Here is a 22,263-nt window from a genome sequence, read left to right on the forward strand (position 1 = left end):
GCAGGCCTGCTTTGGAAAGGGAAGCATACATGAGACAAAAATCCAAGTTAGGCCATGGGGGTCGGGGAATAAGGGATGGGAGAAAGGAAACAATGATCCAGTTAGAGAGGTTTTAGTTTTTTTTTTTCTAAATTTATTTTATTTTATGTGCATTGGTGTTTTTGCCATGGGTGTTGAGTTCCCTGGAACGGGTGTTACAGACAGTTGTGAGCTGCCATGTGGGTGCTGGGAATTGAACCCAGGTCCCCCAGAAGAAAACCACTGCTTTTAACCACTGAGCCATCTCTCCAGCCCCTTAGTCTGTTTGTTTTAAAGCCTTTCAGTCCTCAACAACAAGTAAATTTTCATTTTTTTTTGTGGGTTTATTTTTTTGTTATTTTCTTTTTTCCCCAGTAATATCTATTCCTCCAAAACATGGCCCATTCTCCCTGGCATGTGGTGGGTTCTCTCTGTATCTGCCATATCAGAAAGAGCAAAAAAGGCTGGGATTCCACTCCCGCTAGCCTATCAATTACAGAGACTGACCTTCAATCCCTGCTGTAGAGGAAGCACATGGATACCTATAGAGCAAAAAATAAATAAAAAATAAAAAAAAAATTTTAAAAAACGAAAGGGGAAAGCACCAGATAGGACACCCCCAAACACATATCAAAATCCAATCCTTCCTAAAGTAGGTCATCTTCCCAGGTCTGGGCCCTTCTCTACTCTGACAGGTAAACAAATCCTTCCATGGGAATGTTGCTGCAATCCTTCCCATTTAGGTGATCATGAGCAACATCTATGCCCCTCCTAAAGTCTTTTTTTTGTTTTGTTTTGTTTTGTTTTTTCTAGACAGGGTTTCTCTGTGGTTTTGGAGCCTGTCCTGGAACTAGCTCTTGTAGACCAGGCTGGTCTCGAACTCACAGAGATCCATCTGCCTCTGCCTCCCAAGTGCTGGGATTAAAGGCGTGCGCCACCACCACCCGGCCCTAAAGTCTTAACAACGAAGCTAGGCAGTTTCCCCAGAGTCCACTCTGATGGACTGTGAGTTCATTCAGTTTCCTGCACAGCACAGGGCACACTGGAGAGTCAGACATGGTGTCTTTCCTATAGGTGGGAAAACTTGGCCCTTCATGTTACACTTTCCCTCAGACGCAGAGAGGGCCCCAGGCCCTAGTCTTCCCAAGCTTGAATGGTGTAGCCCCTCCTGAAGCCACATGCTGGTAGGGTGGCTTGCCTAACAGGTGAAATGGAGCAGCTGGGAGTGAAACCACAGATACTGAGCTCTTGCAGGGACAATCATAAAGCCGCTTGCATGCGCCCTTTATCATGATCCTTTGCCAAGTTCCAGGATCAGCAGGATCCAGATCCTGGTTTTCCTCTATGCACAGTGTCTTTGAGTCAGGACTGCTTTGATAGTGTGCCTGTGTCCAAAGCTCTTAGTCTTGTATACATTGCCTATTATATCTCCTAAGATCTATTCTTTTAGAATTCAACGTTCCTAAATTCTAAAACCCCAAGTATTTTGACACCAATTTCTTGACTTAATTTTTGAGATTCTATTTCCCTACCTCCTAAGAATTTAGGGTTCTCCAGTGTACGGGCTAATTTTATGTTAACTTGACACAGGCTAGAATCATCCAAGAGGAGGGAACCCTAATTGAGAAAATGCCTCCATAAGACTAGCCTGAAGGCAAGCCTGTAAAGAATTTTCATAATTAGTGATTGGTGGGGGACAGCCCAGGTCATTTTGGGTGGGGTCATCCCTGGGTTAGTGGTCCTGGGTTCCGTAAACAGTCTGAATAAGCCATGAGAAGCCAGTAAAAGCAGCATCCTCCAAGGCCTCAACATCAGCTCCTGCCTCCAGGTCCTGAGTTCTTGTCCAGACTTCCTTCAATGATAATATCTGGAAGTGTAAGTCAGATAAACCATTTCCTCCTAACTTGATTTATCACAGCAATTAGTATCGCTAAGACACAGGGTAGGCTGAGCTCTTGTCCCTGAAGACTAGTACCTCCACGCTACTTTATTACCACTTGGGAGTACCTGTTCACAAAAGACTGCCATTTTATTTTTTCATAAAGCCAGAAACATGGAAATCAGCTTTTTTCTCCTACTCCTGTAGAACTTTAAGACAATTCTGAGGCCATTTCTGAGCCCTCTCAACCTTAGTGCCTTAGTGCCTCCCACCCCGTCCCTGGGAATCTAACAACTATACATGCATGTACTGAAATGTTGGGAACTTCCCATCTCCCTGTGTCCTTGTAGATGTTCTCCAAATAGAGCTCCGTTCCTAGAATTGGGACAAGATAGCCCACAGATGTCCATAGATATTTTGACTCTGTCCCTGGAAAGGAGTCAGAATGACCCCCAGATGTTTCCTGTTACCTTGCCTGATCTGGCAACCACTCTCCATCTCTGGCTCAGACCACTTGTTATTAGAAGCCCCCTGAATAAGCCAATCCTAATAATTGGAAAACAACCCCCGAGTTCCTTCCCCCCTTGTTTCTATGGCTTTTTGCTTTAATAATGGCTCGTGACAGGCATTCGGGGTCCTTGGCATTGAATGCTGTATGACCCTGCCGCGGCAGAATTAAAATCCTCTTGCTTTTACATCAACTGCGGTGTGAGAGTGTATTCTTGGGGTGGCTCCTCCTTTTTGGACCCTAGGGTCCAACACTCCCTTATATCTATTAACTAATCAGACCTATTTACCATTTAGGTATTGCAATTTCACTCCCCAATTCATTCTGCTTCTATTGCTACTGCCCTAAACTATGGTCTCTAGCTTGCCTGGGTCACTGACTCCACCATACCAGACCTCCATGTTAATTCCTGCATTCCAGATCCCTTCTCCACATTTCTGCTAGAGACCCAGTTTATCTACCTCTTTAACACCTTGCCTTGCCTTTAGTTTTTTTTTGTTTTGTTTTGTTTTTTGTTTTTCCAAATAGGGTTTCTCTGTAGCTTTGGAGCCTGTCCTGAAACTAGCTCTTGTAGATCAGGCTGGCCTCAAACTCACAAAGATCCTCCCGAGTGCTGAGATTAAAGGCATGCATCACCACCTCCCAGCTTTGCCTTTAGTCTTTAATTATTCTTCCTTGGCTGGTTGCTGTAATCTCAGCACATGTGAGACAGAGGAAAGATCACAAGTTTAAGGCCAGCCTGGGCTACATGAGACTTTCTTCCCCCCTTGTGCTAAGGATAGAAAATCTGGAACACATCTGGGCCTGGAACATTGATGACAATGTGCCATGTCAGTCCTGAACTAGTTACCTCTGAGTTTTTTTTAAGAACCAAATAATTTTGGGGGCAGGGGAGGGGTTCGAGACAGAGTTTTTCCGTAGCTTTGGGGCCTGTTCTGGAACTTACTCTACAGACCAGGCTGGTGTCGAACTCAGAGATCCACCTGCCACTGCCTCCTGAGTGCTGGGATTAAAGGCGTGCATCACCACTGCCCAGTAAGAACCAAACTATTTAAGCTGCTACTAATTTAGGTATGTCTCATCCAGAGGGTCAGACAAATATGTGAAGAAAATGTGTTCTCGAGAGGCCTGCAGGTGGACTTTGCTCCACTAGAGTCTGGTTAGGAGAACATTGATGTCAAAGGTTAAATTTCTTTTGAGAGTCTAGAAGAATGGCTCAGCAGTGAAAAACACTGACTGCTTTTCTAGAGGAGCCAGTTTCAATTCTCAGAACCCAAGGAACCCCAATGACCTCTTGTGGCCTCTACGGACACCAGCCACACAGGGGGTACACAGATATACACAAAAAGTAAAACACCCATACACATTAAAATTTCTTCTAAGAATTTCAGCAATGTAGTTCACAGAGGTTTATCAACTAATCACACTTTAGTGTGACCTGGAGATTTATTGTATAGCTAGTTCCTATTAATAAAACCATAGTCTCCTAGAGGGAGCAGGGCGGCTCAGGAAACGCATGGCCTTCATTAAAGCAGATTGCTCCAACAGTTTGTCACAGTCCTTCTTCGAGTATAGCTATGGTGCAATGGCCGACTTAATAAGCAATAGCCATCAGTGACTTTTCTCCCACTTCATAGTCCTTGATCACCTTTAATTTCATTTCTGGGTCAGTCATTTGATAACAACTTACTATCAATATCTTGTTTCATAAGGAGGTACAAGACACTGAAATTTATGACTGAAGACCCCTTCCAGAGGTTATATAAGCCGTACACACTTACATGTAGCGAGGCTCTCGTGAGTCCTCACCCAGGCTGTTATGCTGTTCTCAGTTGCAGCTGTCAATATCTGTATTCCTGTTAGTAATCCTGAGAAATTTATGGGACCATCAAGCTGGGCTTGGATGGAATCTTCTTTCGCTATTATTGTCCTCTCTCCAAGAAAAAAACATGTAACAAAGTCTGTTGAATATACCAAGGCAGCAAATTCTGAAGGCACAAAAGGATGACAAGGGAGCATGGGACCAGCTTTGGTAATTTTGACATGGTTTTTAACTACTGCTTTATTGGGAATGTCCTTTTTGAAGTTCATCATGGCTATGTCCCCTTCCTGTGCATTATGTTGAAACTAATCCACAAAGCAGCTTTATGAAGATGGGGGATGGTGGGCTGATTCAGTTATAAGGACTGTTTTCATGAGTGAGACTAGTGCCCTTAAAAAGACTTAAAGACTTCTAAGCCTACAGAACTAGATTTTATTTTTAAAGTCAGTTTTACTCTGTAGCCCAGGCTGGTCTCAAACTCACTATGATCCTCCTGCTTCAGTCAGCCTTTCAAATTGGAAACAGTATGAGTCATCAGTGCCTAACTACCTTTTTTTTTTTTTTTTTTTTTAACTGTAAATCACAATCAAAGGTGTTTCATTGCTGGGGCAGTGGTGGTATATGTCTTCAATCTGAGCACTGAGGAGGCAGAGGCAGACAGATCTCTGTGAATTCAGGGCCAGCCTGGGCTACAGAGCAAGTTCCAAGACTGGTGTAGGAGATCCTTCCGTATTTGTGCTGCTTTCATTGTCATTAAAGAAACTGCCTTGGCCTTTTGATAGGGCAGAACTTAGATAGGTGGGGAAGAGAACTGAAGGCTGGGAGAAAGAAGGCAGGCGGAGAGAGCCGCCCTGAAGTCACCAGGTCAGAGACGCTGAATCTTTCCTGCTAAGCCACAAGCTCATGGTGACATACAGATTATTAGAAATGGGTTGATTCAAGGTGTGAGAGTCAGCCAATAAGAGGCTAGAACTAATACAAGTTCTGTGTGGTTATTTTGGGGGTTAAGCTAGCCAGGAGGTGGGACGCAGCCCGCACCTTCTACAACAGTTTGGCACCCAACGTGATGGACTAAATCCACTTAAAAACCTGAGAGGGCTTAAAAAGGAGAGTTTAACATAGGTTTTTGCTGTTTGCTCGTGGTGTGCCACAGAGAGATTTTCTTGAATCAGAAAAAAAAAAAAAAAAAAAAAAAAAGCCGCACGAGGCTTCCTGGGCCCTGCCGCCGAAGCAAACTCCGGCTATAGAGCATTTGTGCATTTGTGGGCTTGGATGTTTGTGTGCTCACTCGGGGTTAGAGTAAAGTATCTGAGACCATGCCCATGGCTCAGCTCTTCCTGCCTGGGTAAGCAGTGGGATCAGGTCTACTAGAAAGTGGCAGTTTTGAAATACCAGTTTCTGGGCTGTGCCGCCAATGCAACCTCTGTCTCTTGTGGAAGACAGGGCATTTAAATGGGGTTTGTGAGTAAAGTGCTATGGTGTGCCCAAAAGGGGAGCATTGCACGGCTCAGAGGCACAACTGACTCCAAGGCACAAGCAGCTCCACCATGCTAGCAGTGCAACAAGTGACTCCGCCATGCTGGACTGGGCAGGGCGAGCCCACAGTACCTGTTTTTGACCCATGAATGTCACAGCTTCTATTCTTAAGCACTTAACGGCCGGGCGGTGGTGGCGTACGCCTTTAATCCCAGCACTTGGGAAGCAGAGGCAGGTGGATCTCTGTGAGTTCGAGACCAGCCTGGTCTACAAGAGCTAGTTCCAGGACAGGCTCCAAAACCACAGAGAAACCCTGTCTCGAAAAAGCAAAAAAAAAAAAAAAAAAAAAAAAAAAAAAGCACTTAACGATTTAAAACTGCAAAGCAAAACTGTTCTTGGGCAGTAAGAATTACAGATTCACAATAGGACAGATTCAGACATAAAAGACCTCTAAATGGGTCACACTGTTGAATAAAGGTATGTAGTAGGCTTAAAAGAGAAAAGAAAGAATAGAGTCAAAAAATAAAGTTAATACTTTTAAAAAAGGGATGAAGTGTTTAAAGAGACAGAGTACAGATAGTTATAGATTAAAAGAAATAAAGAAAAATAAGCCACGTAAAAATGGAAAATTCAGAGTCTGGATTATGCATATTGTTTTCTTTGAATTTTTTGACTGTGAAGGAGCTAAATACAGAAAGACATTTCATTGTGGGGTCTGCTAAGCTAAACCAGCATGTATATCATAAAAGTATCTTGACTTCAGAATTTGGGTCTAAGGATATGATGCTTTGGAAAAGAGGTTCTTTTGTTTTCACAGAAGATGAGATCCTGTGGATTGCTTCTATACCAATATGGTATGATAGACCATGCCCTCCTGAAAGGTTGTCATAAACACCCTCAGAAAATTACTTCACCCAACTGGTAACTGAGATTAACCTAACACAGAATACACCATGAAAGACCTGATTAACAGCGCCCCCATACAACAGGAAGAAGTTTGGAGAGAAATAGCTTCATCCATATTTCCAAATATTGTTTATAAATGTTCTTTTACATTTAAAGTGGGATATGATATAGATATGGATAATTTACATTGGTATAAATTTTGCTTTGTTGATATAAATTTAAGGTCAATTTTGTTATATGTATTTCTGATCTTGATTAAGGTATTGTGATTGTGTAGTTCACTTAAAATGTAATGTATAATTAGGAAATATAGGTTGTTAATGAACAATCATCAATAATCGTCAAGTTTGTAGTCATGTTAGGTTTTCTAGATATATAGAGATATATTTCAGTTAGATAGGTATTCTTCATATCTTTCAAAGACTACAGAATATGGCATTTAAAATGTTTTAATAACTTAGGACTTTTCATGACAATGAGACACGTCTGCTCCTGGCATCACCAGCTACTTCAAGAGGAACATGGGCACTGAAGAGGCTCCTTATGGAGTTTGCTAGCCACTTGCCTGGACTGTTGCATAAACTGGACAGGAAGAACCTGCAGAGAGAGGACTGCTGAACTTGCCTAAAGGTGAGATGGTTCTTCAGGGTTCCTGATTCATGAAAGAGTCTGCAAGACATTCTGCAGGACACAGAAAAGTGACTGAACTGTCTTTGAAATTTTCTGCTTCATGGAAAAGTCTGCTGGATACTATGGGCCTGTAGGCTGAAGATGGATTCCCCAATGATACAGAACTTTGGTGACTGTCCAGGAAAGGAGATGTCTCTTGTCATTTCTAGAGTTTTGGAAGTTGCTTACTTCTCATTTACTTAGGTAATATTATATCCTTCTGGAGTCTTTGATGGAGTTGAAGAATAGTTATAGTTTTCCTTTGTTGTGATAAAAGATAAAATAGATAAATATTGTAACTGTAATTCTTACTTGATAACTGTTTTGTTATATGTAATTTTACTAGGTTAAAGTCAAAGCCTTTCTTTTTTGTTTAAACAGAAAAAGAGGAAATGGTGTAGGAGGTCCTTTTGTATTTGTGTTGCTTTCATTGGTTATTAAAGAAACTGCCTTGGCCTTTTGATAGGGCAGAACTTAGATAAGTGGGGAAGAGAACTGAAGGCTGGGAGAAAGAAGGCAGAGAGAGCTGCCCTGAAGTCACCAGGTCAGAGACGCTGAATCTTTCCTGCTAAGCCACAAGCTCATGGTGACATACAGATTATTAGAAATGGGTTGATTCAAGGTGTGAGAGTTAGCCAATAAGAGGCTAGAACTAATGGGCCAGGCAGTAATTTAATTAATACAAGTTCTGTGTGGTTATTTGGGGGGTTAAGCTAGTCAGGTGGTGGGATGCAGCCCACACCTTCTACAACACAAGACGGCCAGGACTACACAGAGAAACTCTATCTTGAAAAAAAAAAAAGCAAAACAAACAAAAAAGGCATTTTGTTATCAAAGCCTAAATGAAACAACTGACCATTTTTCAAATGGGGTAGCCTAAACAGTATTTGGCAGCCTGATAATAGTTATGTATCACTTAACAATGGTGATATAGTCCAAGAAATGAGTCATCAGCTGACTGTGTGGCCAGGGATTTCCTCACTGTGAAAACACCAGGGAATGTATTCTCTACAAACCTAGAAGAAAGCTTTGCTCTGGCAGTTACTGCCCTCCACAGTCAGCTGTCCTAGCTTTTAAAACTCAGTCAGCTATTCAGATACCTTCACACTGAGTTTGCAGGTTCACCACTCACTTTTGCATTTTTATAACAATTACCGAATCATTTTAGATCACCCACAGCTCTCAGTAACTCCGATATCCCAGTCAGGTCCACTCTTCTCTTTCAACATTGCAGACAAAGCCTGCTTTGACTGTGGTCATCATGGTGTTAAGAACACACTTGTGTCAAGTCAGGTCATGACAAGGTTCTCCAGACCTGATGCTGACCTTTCTTGAATTTTCTAATTCATTGCCTTCAATGAAGGACATGTTCCAACAGCTTATGTCATGCATTTGTTCCTGTTCTGAGGGTATAGCTATGGTGAAGCTTAGTAAGGAACAGCCATCAGCGAATCCCCCTCCCCTTCATAGTCCTTGATCACTTTTAATTTCATTTCTGGGTCAGGCACTTGATGACAACTTACTGTCAACATCTTGTATGCTTTGGGGCCATAACAAATAAAACATGAGATTTAATCAAACACAAGAGAAAATGATACATTCAACAGAGGTGATGTACACCAGATGAGGTTACTGTTGGCTTCTGTTGTTGAAACACCAGGAGACTGTAGCGTTTTATGAAAAATAAGTAGGAAAATCACTCAAAATATTCTGACTTGTCATCATAAAGCAGCAAGTTTGCTCATGGTCCCTTAGAGGGGGCACTTAGCCTTGATTATGGCTCTCTCTTCCTAAACTGTCTCCATGAGAGAACTGTTTAAGAGGAAAATTGGTGGAGAACAAAGAGAGCATAATCAAAGCCAGCAGACAACTCAGAATGGACATACTACACTCTGGCTGCAAAGCCAACAAATACCATTACCATCTTCTGTCTTAATACTAAGTTTTTGGGAAATAGGCACTTACACAAAATCATTTTTAAAGTATGAGTTTTTGACAATTGAAGGATTTCATTCCAAACTCTCAATTATGTAATTACAAAAAACAATTTTCATGTTTCAGGAAAATATCCTTAACCCTAACATAAAATTCAGATCACTTACCACAAAGATAGACAAATGTATATAAAGAAACAAAACAGAAAGCGTATTTACAAATTTAGACTCTGTGAGACATTGTGAAGAATCTTTAGCAACATTCTGCGTACTTTTACAAACAAATTACATTTAAAATGAAGAATCTGTAAATAGTGTGAGAAAGGTCATAGCGTGAGAACTTTAACTTTAAAGTCCAAAGTTATGTTGAAGACATTAAATTAATGATGAAAATTTGCAACTCAAGGTTTGTGTGACAAAGACTAAATTCAAGGACAGACAGAGAGAGCAAACTATTCCCATTCAAGCTGTCAGTTAGTTCCCTGTGAGTATAAAATATTAACAACCATGAAGAGGATGTAGCTAATTACAAATTTTGTTAGTTTCTAAACAACTAAAAGGGATCTTTCCACAGTTAGTCATATAGTTTCTTTCTACGCTTGTCTGTGTATTTCTGCCACATGTCAAATCCTCATCCAAAACAATTTTTTCCTTCACTTCTGTGTTTTTTTTTTAAGTAGAAAATATTTTTAAACAAAGAAACATCTGTTCTTTAGTTATAGAACACTCTTCCACTTCCTCCTGGAAGAGAAAACAAGATTCCCATTTCTTCCTCTACCTATGAAACAACCCAAAGCGATCCAACTCCTAATGTAGTGACGTGTACAACGTAGGTCTGGTACACAATTTCATGCTAGTTCTGCTATACGCTGAGCACAGTTATTTACATTATTGACAAATCTATTTAACAGAATAGTCATCCCAGCATTTTCTTCCACAGCAGCTAAAACAGACGCGAGCAGCGGCGTCTGCGGATGGGAACGTCAAAGACCCTCCTCCGTCTCTCCTCCCCTTGAACCTCATCTGACTCATTCTCATCCTCATCTGATTCATCTGATTCGTCCATCTCTGCTGAGTCATTTTCTTCCTCCTCCTCAGCTTCCTCTTCCATCTCTTCATACTCATCAGGACCCATTTCCTTAAAAAAGAAAAATCTTTTGATGAGAATAATTTCTTATAATTCTATAGCCTAGAATACAGATAACTAGACATGCTGGGCACAAGTCTTTACAAACCTGAAATATACAATCTCATAATGCAAGATTCTAGACTGTATATTGTACCACATGTTAAATAATGCTCAATATGGTTTGAAAGGTAAATACATTAAGACAGTACCTATTCTTTACATAGTCGCTGGTAATTCATACATGGAGGTAAGTATACTATTCCTAATAACCCACAATAAGGTTTTAAAGAACTCATAGTAATGTGTTTATTCTTTATAAATCTGTTAATAGAAAAAAGATATGACAATATTAATCAGATATGACCTCTACTGCTAATTTTTATGCACTGTTCTTAAAATATTTTTATTAAGTTCCTAAGACACATCATCTTAAAGATCAGTAGCACTTTTGAAAAAGAAATATTTTTATTTTTTCAGTTGCTTATAACAGCAGCAGTCACTCATTATCTCCTAATTCCTGTGGTTGGGTATCTGAGAAGCACTCAATGGAACACTTCTGGCTTCAAGGCTCTCATGATGCTACAGTTGAATGGTGACTAGAACCAAGCTTCACCTCAAGGACTTCTTCCCTCATATGTCTGGTACCTGGACTGGGATGATCCAAATAGCCGGAGCCTGAAGAGTGTGCACCTCCTTCCATCGTGGAGCTGGATCTCTACATGCCTTCTCCAGCACGGCGGCTTCATAGGAACTGGATTTCTCACACTAGGTCTCATGACACCAAAGGCACGTGCTCCGGGAGAAAGAACTAAGCTCAAGGCATTGCCCTTTTCTAACTCAGACTCAGCCAGTGCCACTGCTGATTCCCAAGACAAGCGCAGTCCTAAGATCAGTCAATGCTGCAGGAAAAGGGAGACTTGGAGGCCCTGGGACAGACTCCTGTGATGATAGACACCCAGTGCCAAACGTCCTGGGACTGTCGTCCTGCTTAAGCAGGCATCCCTAGTCAAGCCGTGACTTTAACTTGGTTTCTCTTATACACACCACAAGACTCAATTGTTGTTATACTGGCTAGAATTTGAACAGCCCTAGCTCAGCTGGTAATCTGAATACCGAGAAACTTAGCACATAATATCAGAAAATCCTTCCACCATGACTTTTTTTTTTTTTTTTTTTTTTTTGGTTTTTCGAGACAGGGTTTCTCTGTAGCTGTGGAGCCTGTCCTGGAACTAGCTCTTGTAGACCAGGCTGGTCTCGAACTCACAGAGATCCGCCTGCCTCTGCCTCCCAAGTGCTGGGATTAAAGGAGTGCGCCACCACCGCCCGGCTCCACCATGACTTTTATGGCATTAATATCATTAGCACTGCTCTGCCCCCCATTTTTTTTAAAGACAGGCTCTCATGTAGCCTAGATTGGCTACTCTGATCTTGTTTCTAACTGCTATCTCCCTTGTTCTCTGCACTCAAGCCTCCTTGTGTCAAACACACTAAGCCCACAGTTGCTTAAGAATCCTCACAGCCAAGCTGGGTGATGGTGGCGCATGCCTTTAATCCCAGCACTCGGGAGGCAGAGGCAGGCGGATCTCTGTGAGTTCAAGACCAGCCTGGTCTACAGAGCTAGTTCCAGGACAGGCTCCAAAGCCACAGAGAAACCCTGTCTTGAAAAACCAAAAAAAAAAAAAACAAGAATCCTCACAGCACAGCCAGCACTTCTTTGGCTGAATAGTCAAATCGACTTGCTTCCTTCACTCCTTTCACATCTCCACTCACCTCCACTACGCCTTTCCGGACACATCTTATACTAGTACTCTGTTCAGCCCCTGATTTTCTCCACCACACTTGTTACTTGACACAAGAGCACATGTTAGCTTATTTCTTCCAATTAGAATATAAAATCCAAGACAGGGGTTTTAGTTGTATTGATTACTACAGTATTCAGACACATGAACAAACAAATGAAAAATGTAGGAGAAAGAACTGTGTCATTTAGGATTTATTATAACACAACAGATCAGAAAATATACACAAAGAAATATGGCATTTCATTATTTTTTAAATCTACGGAATGACGATTTCAAAATTCTGTAGGAAATACAAAAGGAGGGATAGGGAAGGCTTTGGAAATTTTAAAACATGATCATCAGGTAGTATAATTATTAAATTAATGAAGAAAACAAGAACTGTTAAAGGAATCAAATGTGATTAGAGAGAAATACTCAGATGAAAGTGTACTATACAAACAGCACCTAAGAGAGGAGCAGAGAAGAACGGACACAAGGAATGTCCATAGTGCCCTCAAGCCCAATAAATACCCCATCCAGGGATGTCATTGAACTATGCAAAGTGTATTTACAATGGCAAGTATAAAGGAAAAGAAAATATGAACCCTAATGTCTAATCAGACTGGTAGAGGACAAAAAAAGCAAAACACAATTCAACTTCCATATCAAGGAAGAAAACAGAAATAAGGTCAAAAAAACACAACCCCACTATCTTTTTTAGTTTAAGCCACAATTCTCATTTCTATTGACTGTTCATCTTTGAGAAAAACATTTTCTGTGAAGCAGGGCATCTACATTTTCTTGTAGTTAAGCAGAAACTAAAACTCTAAATAAATACAATTGAGAGGGTTGAACATGTAAAGGGTTTATTTACTGTAATTTTAAAAGAAACTGATACTATTATAAACGCTCTCTTCTAATTTCTAATATGGTAAATACTGACACATCCATGTAAACAAGTTCTTAGGAGTCGTCAATGATGTTTATACATCTAAGGAGGTGATGAGACACAAAGGCTTGAGAACCCCTGTCCTTAAGTGAAACCCATACCTTTACATTCACTGAAATAATATTAAAAACAAGAAACAAAAGGATCAAGCTGACCCATTTTGACTGCCTGTCCAAACATACCTCAATGCTCTTACTCTTAGGACAGGAATGTTATTATAGATGGCAACTGAAGAATTACTCCCATACACAGACAACAATCCTAAGCATTGGCACACAATTCTATAACTTCAAAATGCATGAGGCAATCTGACGAGAATGAAGCAAGAAATGGACAAAGTCATAACATTACCAACAATAATCTCTTCAATAGCTGAAGCAACAAACATAAAAGAGAGCAATATACAGATGACCTGACAAACTGTCAATCAATCAATCAATCAGCTTGGCTTGTCATTTATAGAATAAATTCTTACATGGCAGACTATACATATTCATTTCAAATACACAAGGGTCATTTGCCAAGATAGATAAATTCTTCACATAATTTTGGGCCATAAAACATTAAAAAATATTGGCAATACACAGTAAGTTCTCTAATCACAGTAATATTAGAAATCAACAAGCAAAAGACAACTGAAAAATTTCCAAATACTTGAAAATTAACATATTTTTATGCAGTCATAAGTCAAAGTTACAAGGGAAATCTGAGAATATTTTGAACTAAATATTAACCAAAACTAACATCAAAATCTGTGCAATACAGCTAAAACAATGCTTAGGAACAGGGAAGGCCTACAACCAGTTATCTAAACTTCTACCTTTAAAAGCTGCAATAAAAGTGAACTAAACCCAAAGTAGGTGAAATGAAGACAAACTGCACCAATCACTGAGACAGAAAAAAGCAAACAGTAGAGAAAAATCCATCAAAACTAAAGCTGTTCCTTTTTGAATATCAATAGAAAAGATGTGATAAAAAAGGATGTAAATCACCAATATTAAGAATAAAAGAGGATATATTTGACTACAGATGGTGTAGCCATTAAAAGGATATCAAGGGAATATTGTGAATAACCTTATGCTGATAAATTCAACATTTAGGTGAAATGACTAAATTCCTTGGAAGGCACAAATTAGCTAAACTGAAACAAGAAATAGAAAATATACATATTACAGAAATTAAGTCCATGTTTTGTAATTTCCCCACAAAGCAAATTCCAGTCCCAGACAGCTTCACTGATGAATATCAACCATTTAAGGATAAGATGGTACCAAGCTCATATAGATTCTGGGCTAACCAAAACTGGAAGTCTGGTCTGGTGTAGGCATGGTGGCACACATCTAGCACTTGGGAGGCTGAGGCAAAAAAACAGTGAGTTTGAGGCCGGTCTGGGCTACATAATGAGACCCTATCTCAAGCCCTCCTTTTCATCCCCTCCACCCGTCCATCACAGAGAGTAGCAAGTACTGGGAACATGTTTCTAGCATTCTCCCATTGGGAAGAAAGCTAAAGGTTCACTTATAAATCTGGACCAGTACAGGTCCTTTACATTAAGAGAATGGATCCTCTTTCAGTAAGGTTGATGGCTTGTCCCTTTTTCTAGGACTATCTCAAACTCACCCATTCCAGGAGCTAGGACGGCATTTCTAAGCACCCAGTGTCTACAACTCAGGAAGACTCTGAATACCCTATTCCCAAGCTGTCACACAGGACTTCACACACTTTGTGTATTATTTTACAGCCCACAAGTTAGGGTTACTGTTGTACCTATCACAAAGTAACCTTAAGAAAAGATTTATAAAATATGCCTGGTTGACTTCAAAAATAATCACAGGGGACTGCTAAAAGTATATTTCTACCCAATAAATTCTCTGTGAAGATCTCTATAGAACATTGGTTTATTTTATTAAATTGGGAATCTTAGCAAAAATACTGTAGGAAATTGTTTTCTAATTCTTAACCACAAAAGTCAGTATTAATTGGTCTCGTTTGGTCTTTCCACATCATCTGATACACACAGGCCAACACAGCTATTGTTGTCAACAGTGGAAAAGCTTAACCTGCGAAACAAGTAATAATAGTTTCTTGGCTGAAAAGTAAGGAGGAGCTAAAATAAACTTATTGGTTATCGGTATCTCCCTTCATATATTAATACAACCCTAAGATACTTCCTCAAAATGTCCACTTCTTTTTTGGAGGGGACGGGGACAGGGATGGGACGGGGATGGGACATCATTTATGAACTACTCATCTACCTAAACAAAGACAGTCCTTAGAATACAAAGTCATGTACTCCAGCACTAGAAAAAAAATTTAACTTACCAGTCGGGCTATAGACACCCTGAATGTTGGACATGACATGTGGAATCGGGGGATGGCAACATTAAAGACCTTGTCCTTAAAGTAGAGAAAATGGAAGGTATAATACCCTTCCATATAGCCGGATGTTGTAGAAAATGTGGTGCAGCTTGTGTATTCATATATCCGACCTGGGCTAATAATTGGAAATTCGCCTGCAGAGAAAACAACAACAATAAGCCCAAGTATAAAAAGCACTTCTTCCTTAAAGTAAATATGTTCTCGAGATGCTGCATAAGTAGTCTGAAAGTAAACTGCACATTAGGAAAAGAAACTCTAAAAGGATATACAACAAAGTGCTGCAGTGATTAGATCTTGAGGGCTTAATTCCTCTTGATTTACATTTTAATCAGATTTTTTTGGCTGAGGACTTTTTGCATGTGAAGGGCAAAGGACAACTTATGTGAATTGTTTCTTTCCAATTGTGGGTCCCAGAGATGGAACTCAGGTCATCAGGTTTGGAGCAAATCACCTTTGTCTGCAGAGCCATGTCACCTGCCCTTAACATTTTTTATTTCCCAAATTCTCTACAAGGTAGCAGGTGGGGAATATCAAGTAAAACAAAACTTCAAAGGCACACATTTTTTTTCAAAGTTGACATAATCTTTAAAACACAAATAATAGAAAAGTGTCACAGTTGAAGTTGGGCAGTGGTGGCGCACGCCTTTAATCCCAGCACTCGGGAGGCAGAGGCAGGCGGATCTCTATGAGTTCGAGGCCAGCCTGGTCTACAAGAGCTAGTTCCAGGACAGGCTCCAAAGCTACAGAGAAACACTGTCTCAAAAACACAAACACACACACAGGTTCCAAGGTGCATCCCTAAATGTTCTGTTCAGTCTGGATAAATGTCAGTTACTAAGGAGGGTCTTCACACCAACAAATGGCAAATAAGAATTAAAGCTGTAATACAATCCCTTAATACTAAATTCTCTCTTTTTAAGATTTTATTTTATATTTCAGCCAGCTGTGGTGGCACACACCTTTAATCCCAGCACTCAGAAGGTAGATGCAGGTAGATCTTTGAGTTCAAGTCCAGTCTGCTCAATAGAGTTCTAGGACACCCAGAGCTACAGTAAAACCCTGCCTCCAAAAATAAATGCATAAATAAAAATAATAAAACTGTGTATTTTAATTATGTGTTTATGTATGTGTGTGTACATATGTGTATATAAGTGTATATATACACTTATACAGAAGGCATTGGATCCCTGGAGCTGGAATTACAGGTGGTTGTGAACCACCTAATGTGCATGCTAGGAACTGAACTTGGATCTTCTGGAAGAGCAGCATCAAAGGAAAATTAAATCTGTTCTATTAACTTCATCATTCACCTCCAAATTATATAAAGAATACCGATATGAAATTTCTTTTACTGTACTGTACCCGCCTAATGCACAGAACATAATAATAACATTAAAAAAAAAAAAGACCACAAAAATAACAAAGAATCCTAGGTGATCCACAGAAAGCAAAACCGATCCCTGTATAATTGAACTTGCTATGGTTTTAGTAAAGTTGAAATTTCAGGGACTAAAATGATAGCCTAATAACCCCCAAAGACTATATTTATGGGTACACAGTCTAAACTTTCTTTGAAGCAAATGACAGAGAAATGCAAACTTGGGTGACTTACCAACTACTCCAGGTCCTTGAACTTCTTCCACATCCCCTTTAGCATTTGTTATCCTCCAATAGCGACTGTCCAGCTGACAGGCCTTTTCCGGAAGTGCCTCCCTTGACATTTCAATCCTGGAGAAAAGAGCAGAGCATAGATGCATTTGTTTTACCTTTCTTTTTAAAGAATACTATAGCATTTGAGTTTACTATAGAAGACTTTCAAGGGAAATTAACAAATCTAACCCAAAGTCCATGTTAGTTAGCCATAAGTTCTCAAAGACATTGCTTTAACTAGGCTAATTCTTCCCATGGAAATGCTTTCACTTAATTTATTTAGGTATTTTTCAGTAACAACCAACAACAGAAGGGGCCGCAAAAATACATGCAAACACTGTGGTAGCAATCATCTTTGGCTTCTCAAATAAATATCCATTGGGCAGACACTTTCTAGACACAGTGTCATGAAAAACTTCTGAAGAACTCAGACATTCACTCATACAAATCTATGCAACACAATTCTTTTTTTTTTTTCATTAGCTTCTAAAAAGCTCAAAGTACAATGGCTCCAGTTACTGGGATTCTACTTCAACTTCTATTTCTAGATACTATCATTTCCTCTTTCTCTAGGAATCTGTGCCTCTAATTTTCATGTTGAACACCCTGCAGTACCAAATGCAGTGCAGGAAGGTGTTTCTATTTTAAACAAGTCTTAATTCTAAGCAGGATCTAAATAAAAACAAACATCTAACCCTACACTTGTAGCAATGGGTTATCTTTCTGCTTAAGCACAAAATATTTCTAAGGGAATTTAAAGCATTTGTTTTTTGGTATTTAATCAAATCAAGCATTCAATATTATGTATGACACACATGAAATACTCCATAAATATTTATTGCACTTTAAAATTGAATATAGACAGGCCACATGAAACTTTATACGCATGGTTTTCTGTTTGGCAATGTGAAAACTTCTAGATTACATTATAAATCTAAAATAGAGTTTTGACAATTACAACTTAGTAGTTCAGTTTCCACAGCAACTGTAACAGTAATTTATATTCAGGACACATACAAAATACCGTAACTTATCAAACTCCTTTGTGAACACTATATTGTTGAAAATTGACTAAATTTTCTGCAAACTTCAGCAGAAAACTATTTTTCAAAATGTGCTTTAGCAGGACAGCAAAATGGTTCTGTGGATAAAAGTATTTCCTGCCAAACCTAACAACCTAAGTAGCATCCCCAGGATCACAGGATAGCAAAAAACCACCTCCCATAGCTGACCTCTGGAAACTATCCACACATGCAAACACAATAAGTTAAAAATTTAAGTGTACTTTAGAACTAGGGAGATGGCTCAATGGGCACAAACATAAGAACTGGTTTTTGGAGTCCTAGAACCTACTTAAATACTGGGTAGGTGTGGTTGCCCGCCTATAATCCCAATGCACAAGAGGCAGACAGGATCCCCAAACAAGATAGATAACTAGTCTAGTTATATTGACAAGCTCTAGGCTAACAGCAAGACCTGCTTCAAAAACTAAGGTCGATCATGACAGAGGAAACTCCTGATATCAACTGTAGGCTTCTGCATACACATGAACCCACACATATGCAAATAAACACACATACACTAAAAAATAAATACAATTTTAAGAATAAATAAAACTTCTTAAATGTACTTTATGGCTGGGAATTGCAGCTCAGTAACAGAGTACTTGCCAATCATGTATAGGGCTCTTGGTTTAATCCATAGGACCATAAAACAGAACACCACCACCACCACCCCCACAAAGAAAAAAAACAAAAACTCATTTTATAGACCATATCCAAATGGGCAAATACAAAACTGCCAAAAGATATCTACACTTTAACTGAAAGGCGAGTCTTATGGTTCAGATATAAAATGGTTCCAAGGGCTCACGTGTTGAAGATTTGTTTGTTTGTTTGTTTTCTGTTTCCTGGCTATTCTGAAGTGAACAGCTTTGCCCTGTGGCACTGTTCAACACTTCTGTGATACTCTGCCTCATCACACTCTGACCCAGAAATGACAGAACCAAGTGGCCATGAACTGAAATCCTGAGCAAATATAAACCAAAATAAATAGGTCGACTCTGGGATGTTTTGTCATAGAAACAAACTGACAACTACAAAAGTCCCATTTAAAATTCTCACCTGATTCGGTATGTGAAGAAATAGTGTGGTGGGTGTACAGAGCTGAGTTCTGGCAGGAATGATGTGGACACTGAAACTGTAATATCTCCAGTTGTTGCTACACATTCTGGGTCATGAATATATCTAGCAAGGAAGGAAATTAAACATGTTTAAATCAACTAGCTTCAATTCTTAAGCAGTTTAAAGATAATGTACAATACTTTCCTTATACTTTACAAATTTAAGCCATAATGATACAATCCTGTAGAACTTGAATTTCATAATACTGTAAAACCTTGGTAACTTTGGTTCAGTACAGAAGGTAATCAAAGATATGTGGTCAGTGACTCAAACCATGGATCAGTGACCAGCTTAGAAACTAACAAGGGCTTCTCTTGGTTTTCAATGCTATAAAAGTTTTGGGAGTCTTCTTAACCTGACCATACTTATTAAATGGGAGACGAAAATACCTAAGAATGTAAGGATCTTTAGCCTCTTATACATAATTAGTAATTCCTGCCTCTAATGGAGAAGCCCATGGCATACACTTAAACTACTGCTTCTGCCAAGGCTACTAGAGGTTAGACCACCTCTAACACTAACTGCTAACATCTGAATGTTCCAGTTAGAGAAAATAAATGTTTGCCAAGAGTAAGTTGTTTACTTGCTATTCATAATAAACCTATTAATTGGCTAACTTTCTTATTTTGCAAAGAAATCATGTAGCTACTGTCATGTTACTAAATCACATTTAGTTTTTCCTCTTGATCTTTCCTTTCAGAGAAACCTCAACTCCTGATAGATCTGCAGTAGTTACCCTTTTCTGATTTATAGTCATTTCAATCCCAAAAGCCCAATTAAAATACCTGAAAATCTGGTCTCTGATGATGGGAAAACCACCTGATACAACGTTGTTGACATAGGATGTAAACCAGTCAGTAAAAGTAGCACCTATAAACCAAGAAGGAGAGAGTGAGCAAATGGGAGAACTCTAGAGGAAACAACCAACTACAATTTCACTATATTTAAGGTATAATATCAGAACTAGAAATGTTTATAGATATTTTTCTACTAGTACTCTATTAGTCCAATTTGTCTTCCCAATTCTTATTTACTGTGAGTGTGGTGCACGTCAAGTAAGTGCATCTGTATGTGCCTGTACATACACATCACATCCCTGCTCCACCTTATTCCTTTGAGACAGAGCCTTTCATTTGAACCTAGAGCTAAACTGGTATCCAGCCAGCAAGTTCCAGCAATCCTCCTGTCTCTGCCCCATAAAATGCTAGGATTACAGGCACGGGCACACTCAGCTTTTACATGGGTACTGGGACTTGAACTCAGATTCTTATACTTGCACATCAAGTACTCTTAAACAAATGATCTATCTCTCCAGCCCTTCTGTTCTCAATTCTATCTACAGTATGTCCTTTGTGTCCCTACCATCACTATCCCTAGCCTCTGCATAACTGTTAGGAAATTCTACAGCTATTTCCACCTATTTATACACACACACACACACACACACACACTCAAAATAATTGTTTTTGGTACAGTGATAAAAACTATTTGTCTACTAATTTTTAAAGCACACAGAACAAAGGAAATTACATCTAGGAAAAAAGCATTAAGAAAAGGTTATCAGGCACCTCCTCTCAATGATCAGGGTTCATCTTATACACATTCTGATATACACTCAAAATACTGGCACAAGCTAGGCTCAGTCAGAGACATGACTTTGTAGAATTCTCAGCATCAGGTCAATACCAAAGTGGTCAAGATGCTCACTACTACAGATGCAGTTGCACAGTGGTCCTCTATATTCTCAGAGACTAACTCAAAGCGGAAAACATTTACGTTACATTAACACAACCATATTATTGGTCCATGTTATACTAAAATAATTCATAGCAAGTATTTATACGAATTAAGTATAAATATACTTAATGATCAAACATACAACATGACCAAACTTTATCATTTTTGGAGGGGGGAAGGTTAGAACAGCTAAATGCCTAGCAATCTATAGTATGTTGTTCCCTAAATTTTTTTGTAATTTGGTTTCTTTTTTTTTTTTTTTTTTTTTTTTTTGGTTTTTCGAGACAGGGTTTCTCTGTGGTTTTGGAGCCTGTCCTGGAACTAGCTCTTGTAGACCAGGCTGGTCTCGATCTCACAGAGATCCGCCTGCCTCTGCTTCCCGAGTGCTGGGATTAAAGGCGTGCGCCACCACCGCCCGGCTTGTAATCTGGTTTCAATTAACCCAGTTCTTTATTGATTAGCAGATGCTCAATTTATATCACTAATTATGTTTTTTAATTACCAGACTTCATATTTGTTGCAATGGTTGTGTATTCTGTTTTAAAGCAGACAAATATGAGAATAAAAGAAACTCAGAACCTAACAGTAATTCTCCTTATTGGCCAGGAGGCCTTTAACTCACAACTGATTAATCACTGATTAATCACTGCTGGTCTAGGGCTGTGATGGTCATCTCTGAAAATATGCCATACCAAGATGTCAATGAGGATAATGAACACAAGCATCCTGATGATGCTTAGCTTAGAAACAGGAGGCCATTTGTTTCAGAATAAGTTGAAAGCTAAGGCCTAAGCCGGGCGGTGGTGGCGCACGCCTTTAATCCCAGCACTTGGGAGGCAGAGGCAGGCAGATCTCTGTGAGTTCGAGACCAGCCTGGTCTACAAGAGCTAGTTCCAGGACAGGCTCCAAAACCACAGAGAAACCCTGTCTCGAAAAACCAAAAAAAAAAAAAAGAAAGCTAAGGCCTAAATTTAAAAATTTGCATAACTTGGATAAGGGTGAGACCACTTCAGATAATGTGAAACATATCACAAACCCGGACCATGTCACAGGATGGAAAAAAAAGACACCTGCTTTTTGTTTTAGATTTCAATTAGAAGAGAAATTAAATGCCAACGTTTATTTTCTTAGAGCTGGGGAGTGAAACTGGGCCTTGCACAGACCAGGCACACAGTCTACCACTGAGCTAGCCCTTAGCATCTCCTGTACTACGAATACACAGAAAGATGTCCATGTCAGAACC

At 39.5% G+C, this 22,263-nt stretch overlaps 1 protein-coding gene across 2 annotated transcripts in view; it reads right to left on the reverse strand.

Moving 5' to 3' along the window:
* Positions 1 to 9,304: 9,304 nt before the first annotated feature.
* The window catches only part of Fbxo3 (F-box protein 3), a 28,357-nt gene continuing 15,398 nt past the window's right edge, over positions 9,305 to 22,263 (reverse strand). The window contains exons 7-11 of one of the 2 annotated variants that reach the window (XM_057780534.1): positions 20,069 to 20,153; positions 19,224 to 19,346; positions 17,063 to 17,178; positions 15,394 to 15,584; positions 9,305 to 10,350 (exon numbers count right to left, since the gene is read on the reverse strand). In XM_057780534.1, coding sequence (XP_057636517.1) covers positions 10,156 to 10,350; positions 15,394 to 15,584; positions 17,063 to 17,178; positions 19,224 to 19,346; positions 20,069 to 20,153 — 710 coding nt within the window. In that variant the 3' untranslated portion in view covers positions 9,305 to 10,155. Of the gene's footprint in view, positions 10,351 to 12,095; positions 14,427 to 15,393; positions 15,585 to 17,062; positions 17,179 to 19,223; positions 19,347 to 20,068; positions 20,154 to 22,263 lie in introns of those variants that run through there. The other variant, XM_057780535.1, reaches the window with a different exon arrangement.

The sequence above is a fragment of the Chionomys nivalis genome, chromosome 9 (assembly GCF_950005125.1).
Source record: "Chionomys nivalis chromosome 9, mChiNiv1.1, whole genome shotgun sequence".
NCBI classification, from domain to species: domain Eukaryota; kingdom Metazoa; phylum Chordata; class Mammalia; order Rodentia; family Cricetidae; genus Chionomys; species Chionomys nivalis.